At 53.3% G+C, this 5,808-nt stretch overlaps 1 protein-coding gene across 1 annotated transcript in view; it reads left to right on the top strand.

Moving 5' to 3' along the window:
- Window positions 1-2,601: 2,601 nt before the first annotated feature.
- Window positions 2,602-5,808, top strand: part of Sirt2 (sirtuin 2) — a 5,499-nt gene continuing 2,292 nt past the window's right edge. Inside the window, exons 1-4 of the mRNA XM_015496883.2 lie at window positions 2,602-2,937; window positions 5,231-5,290; window positions 5,551-5,606; window positions 5,716-5,792. Of these exons, the coding sequence (XP_015352369.1) occupies window positions 2,700-2,937; window positions 5,231-5,290; window positions 5,551-5,606; window positions 5,716-5,792 (431 nt within the window). The 5' untranslated portion in view covers window positions 2,602-2,699. The remainder of the gene's footprint in view (window positions 2,938-5,230; window positions 5,291-5,550; window positions 5,607-5,715; window positions 5,793-5,808) is intronic.

Genomic DNA, 5,808 nt, shown 5'->3' on the forward strand with positions numbered 1-5,808 from the left:
AAAAAAAAAAAAAAAAAAAAAGGGCTGGGAATGTAGTTCAGTGGTAGAGCACCCCCCCCCCTCAGTATTTGCAGCCGTTGTGGCGGGGTTAGGTGTGGGGGGAGTATGTCAGCAGACACTTGAGCTGTACCCCCAGGCTGAGTCTCCTTCTGCAAGCACTTCACCCTATTTTCAGATTTAAATACAAACCTCACAGTTGGGGAGAGCCCCCAGCCCCCACTCCACCCTCCTTAATCTAAATTTAGTTCAGTGTGGGGGGGCACTGTGAAGGAACGGGCTTATTTTCAACTATGTCAGAAGAATGAACATTCCCGGAGGTGGCAATGGCAGCTCATGCACTGGCTGCTCCCCATAAGACTGCCTGAGCCGGGCGCAGTGGCACGAGCCGGGCACGGTGGCACACGCCTGTCAGCCCAGCAGCTCTGGAGGCTGAGGCAGGAGGATCACGAGTTCAAAGCCAGCCTCAGCAAAAGCCAGGTGCTGAGCAACTCAGTGAGCCCCTGTCTCTAAATAAATACAAAGTAGGGCTGGGGATGGGGTTCAGTGGTTGAGTGCCCCTGAATTCAATCCTCAGTACCCCCCCCCCCAAAATTGTAATTGGAAAAAAAAAAAAAAAGATTATATTGCCTGGCTGGGTGCGGTGGCCTGGCCACATAGCAAGACCCTGAAAAAGAAAGGAGGGAGGGAAGGAAAGAAAGAAAAGAAAAAGGGCTGGGGTTGTAGCTCAGTAGTAGAGCACATGCTCACTACCCGTGAACCCTGGGCTCAGTCCCCAGCAGCCCTCCCCAAAAGGTCACATAGCCTTAGTGACATTATAGTATAGCGACATTATAGCTATCCTAGTTTACGCAAGTACATTCCATGATCACTTAATAATGCATTTCTCAAAACATATTCCTGTCTCTAAGGGGCACATGACTGTGTTTCCACATCCTATACACACAGCTTTGTTTTTCTGTACCTTGTAACACCTTGGAGAGATCATATCAGTACCTACAGGTCAGCCTTGTTCCTTTTGTTAATTTGTTTCTGTATCAAAAGTGCTGTACAGGAACAGCACAGAGGTACTGAGGTGTAGTTGTGCTCCTTTGTTTTCAGTTTTGCTTTCTGTGGTTTAGGTTACCTGCTTTCAACTTCAGTCCAAAAATGTGAAATGGAAATTTCCAAAAATAAACAGTTCGTCAGTTTTCCACTGAGTAGCATAATGAGATTCTAAGCTGTGCTGCTCCACCCTGCTCAGAACATTCATCATCCCTTTATCTAGCATATCCACATGGTATATGCTACCTTCCCGTTAGTCACTCAGTCATCTTGATTATCAGGTTCATGTAACCCTTATTTTATTTGTTAACAGACCCCCAAATGCCAGAGTTATGATGCAGAGAGACACAAGGACATAAAACATGGAAAGACAAATTAATTTTGGTTCTGTGTGGCAAAGCTGTGATGCTGGGTGGCGGTAGCAAGCCATCGCAAGCCACAGCTCCTGGTCAGCCTCATGCTCATGGAAGGAAATGACCAGTGCTGTACAGAGCCTGGGTGCAGCTGTGACATCCAGCAGGGTACACAGTGCCCTCTCCACCTAGGTTATTTTCACCGTATGATAGACTTATCAGGACACAGCTTCATCATAAATTAAAAAGCATTTGTATTTACAGGATTTGACACTATCCAAAATTTCAGTCATCTTCTGGGTCTTGGAACATCCCCCCCACGGATAAGGGGGTGGCTGCTGTAATTCTTGGGTCTGTTAATTAGCTATTTGTAAGCACACAGTGTACTCACTCACTAGGGACTCAGACAGTAGACTGAGTCAGTTGCCAAAGGCAAAAGCAGAATTTCTATTACAGCGTGGGGCAAGGACATGCCAGGGGTCTGGGAACAGTGGCTCCTGTCTCATGTTATGGGGACAAGCTGATCACTTCAGGGAGCTGAGAGGGGAGTCGGGCCATCTGCCCTTGAAAGGAACCCCTTTCCATGGTTTACAGAGTCTGAGAGACCTTGTAAGTTCAGCTGCAGGCTGCACGTGACCAGCCATCCCTGTGTCACATCTTCTGGTGGCCTTCATCAGCACCTGCCTCAACAGCAGTTGTCAATGGGAACTGGGGTTGGTCGTTTCAAGAAAAATGAGAGAACATTCTGGCCAGTTTCATACAAAAATGCCTTAAAAGAATATAGGTTAACATGTCATCTATGAAACAGACCATAATGCCTGCCAGGTAAGAAATCATTGTGTTTCAAACCAAATAAGCCCTCTTGATTCATTTATTGATGTCAGTGTATGGCCCAGCCACCATGTACGGATGTCCAGGTTGGGTACTACACAAGGATGCCACAACTGAGGAGGCTCCGTCTCCAACAGACATTAGAGATTCACACGTTTATTTCACCAAACTTCTGGCAAAAATCAGTACAGTGCCTGGATCTCTTAACCAAATTACTGAAAATCAGAAGCAGAGTGGCCTGAATCTGCAGAAAAATGTCCTATGAGCTGGTGGAGGCTGGGGGTGTGGCCTTTTGAGTCTTCGTCCCACCCCCGCCCAATCCCCATCCTCTGACTGTTTTGAATTTTTATTGCTTTGCTTTTGAGACGGGGTCTCGCTAAGTTGCCCAGGTTTCCCTCAAACTTGTGGTCCTCCTGCCTCAGTCTCCTGAGTAGCCCACGTCTGGCTTGCCACCCCGACTGTTGGCCCCACTGGATGAACAGGACAGTTTCCAAACTCACCTGCCGCTGGCTTCTCCCTCTCCGGGCCTGTGCCCACTGTTCCACTTGCTCCCTGACTCACGTCCCAGCCGTCTCTTTCCAGAACATAGACACCCTGGAGCGCGTGGCAGGGCTGGAGCCCGAGGACCTGGTGGAGGCCCATGGCACCTTCTACACCTCCCACTGCATCAGCCCCCTGTGCAGGCGCGAGTACCCGCTGAGCTGGATGAAAGGTGAGGCGCCAGAGCTCGCCTCCAGGTGCCCGCCTGGCCACTCCTAGCACAGGAACAGGGGAACAGGGTCTCCGCGTCGTGGGAAGCCGTTCTGTCCTGCTCAGCTCTTCCGGCTCTTTCAGCAGATGATCCCAGCCCCAGGGGTGGGGGGGTGAGGTGGTGGCAACTGTACAGCCAGGCCATGGTGCACGCACGCGGCTCCAGAGCAGATTCGGTCACACAGAGACGGTCCTTATGTGGTCACATGGCCTGTTCTGTGTGGTCACAAAACCCTAGCTCTGTGTCCTTTTAAATGCACTGACCCCATCCTCCATGAAAGGCCCATGGAGGCAAATTCAGCTGCACCCGGGAACAGCACTGTCCAACAGAACACAGAACGTTGTGAGATGAGGGACACCTGCTGTGACCACACTCATAGGCAGCCACTTGTACACACAGCTGCTGAGCCCTTGAAGTGCGACTAGTGGAACCGAGGAACTAAAATTTTTGGCGGGGGGCATAGTAGGGATTGCACCCAGGGGTGCTTTACCACTAAGCCACATCCCCAGCCTTTTCATTTTCTATTTTGATACAGGGTCTCTCTAAGTTGCTGAGGCTGGCCTCAAACTTGTGATCCTCCTGCTTCAGCCTCCCAAATCATTGGGATTACAGGCCTGTGCCACCGCATCCCCAGCCCTTTTTTAAAAATTTTGAGACAAGGTCTTGCTAAGTTGCCCAGTCTGGCCTCAAACTTGGATCCTCCTGCCTTAACCTCCTGAATAGCTGTGATTACAGGTGGATTCTTTTTTTAGGTTGTTGATGGACTGTTATTTTTTATTTATTTTTATGTGGTGCTGAGAACTGAACCCAGTGCCTCACACTTGCTAGGGAAGCGCTCTGCCACTGAGCACAACCGCAGCCCAAAAGGTTTATTCCTATGTTTTAATTCTTGCGTTTCTGGGGATGGAACCCAGAGTTTCACGTGTGCCTCACAAGCCCTCCCCACTGAGCTGCACCCCACCCTTCTTATTTTTGTACGGAGAGGGGTTCTCACTCAGTGGCCCGGGCTGGCCTCAAATTTGCAACCTCCTGCCCCAGCTCCCAGGCTGCTAAGGTTTCAGGCAAGTGCCACCACACCCAGCTTTGAACTTCTAGTGTTGTTAAATGTTTTATTCATCTAAGTCGCACAGCTACCTGGTAGCTTTCTTTGACTGCCATAGTGGATGCACGAGCAGAATCCATGGCGCGGGAGGCTGGGGGCAGGCCTGGAGGGATAGGGCTGGGGCTGGTGCGAGGGGACAGACCACAGGCTCGCTGGGGCTGTAATCCCTGTTCATGTGGGGACAGGGTCCAGGAAAAATAATGAGCAGTCCACACATCTTGAAGGCCAGGGCAAGCCTATGTCTGACATCGTTGTGGACAGAGAAGCCACCGTCAGGCCGGGGGAAGCCATTTCTGGTACTCTCTATGCTGACCTAACAGAGCCTCGGTGTCCACAGCACATCAGGACAGCTGTGCAGTTGTGGCAGAGCCACTGGGGGTGGCCTTTCTGAGAAGATGCCAGTCGACTGCCCCTGGGCACGCAGCTGGGGCGACATACAATGCACAGCACCCCCTTTATGTCTCGCTGCGGGATCTTTTGCATCACCCACAAACAGCATGTGGTCGGTGCAGAAAGAGCCCCAGTGACAGCCATGGAAACCCTGCTCTGAACGAGTGTGTGGAATGAACAAGTGAATAGTTGAACAAATGCATCCAGTGTGTGGGGTGCAAGGGACAGAAGTGCTTTCCTGTTTCCTAATCATAAACAGCAAAAGGGTGATTGTCACAGGGGTGGGACAGGGGTCTGTCACAGAGAATGGGCAACAGCTGGCCCTAAGGTTCTGTCCCATCCCGGGATCATGTGCCTGTCCTTCCCTCTCTCTGCTGCCACCAGGCTTGGGGGTCACCCGGCCTTTGTGACCCAGGGGGGACGTAGGGCTGTCCTCCAAGACTCCCTGGGAGAGCTCCCTCCAGTTCCCCAGGCGGGCACCGGCGGGCTGTGTCTGCTCCTGTGTTGGGGTTTTCACTCGGTAGCTGTGGGCAGTGGTGCTGGGGCCGCCCTGGACGCCTGGGGATGGCGGGGACCTTCTCTAAGAGGGGAGGTGTTTTCTGAGCAGGGCAGCCATCCCAGGAGGGTCCCCGTGGCCGGGGTGACAGCCATCAAAACCCTGCTCTGAATGTTGTGTTCGTGCTGGCCGTGAGGAGGGACAGAGGGGCGGCGGCCCAGCCCCTGCCAGGTCTCATGTCCCTCTCCTCCTGTCCCTCCTGCCAGAGAAGCTCTTCACGGAGGTGACTCCACGGTGCGAGAAGTGCCAGAGTGTGGTGAAACCTGGTGAGCCCGAGGCCAGGGAGCCTGCGCCCCGCTGACCTCTCCCAGAGGCCGCGCCTGCCCACCCCAGCCCCGGCCACTCCTGCTCCCCAGCCAGTGCCCCCGTCCGTCCTGGGAAGACTGGGGTTCTGTCCCCCTGCCGTCCCCGCTACTCCCCGACTCCACCCCCAGCCTCGGGTCTGCCTCCCCTCCTGCCTATATTCTCTGTCTCCGTGTCACTGTGTCCTCCTGTCTCTGTGTCCGTCCATCTGTCTCCACCTCAGACATCATTTTTTTTGGCGAGAACCTCCCGGCGCGGTTCTTCTCCTGCATGCAGTCAGTAAGTGTCCCCGCCCCTGCTCCCCTGTGCGGGGAAGGTCGCTTCCCAGCCACCTGTGGGGGGCCTGCTGCGGGATGAGCAGAGGCGAGCTCACTGCCACTCTGCGCAGGACTTCCTGAAGGTGGACCTGCTCATCATCATGGGCACCTCCCTGCAGGTGCAGCCCTTCGCCTCCCTCGTCAGCAAGTAGGTGGGGGTCAGG

This window comes from Marmota marmota, unplaced genomic scaffold (assembly GCF_001458135.2).
Source record: "Marmota marmota marmota unplaced genomic scaffold, marMar, whole genome shotgun sequence".
Classification (NCBI taxonomy): Eukaryota; Metazoa; Chordata; class Mammalia; order Rodentia; family Sciuridae; genus Marmota; species Marmota marmota.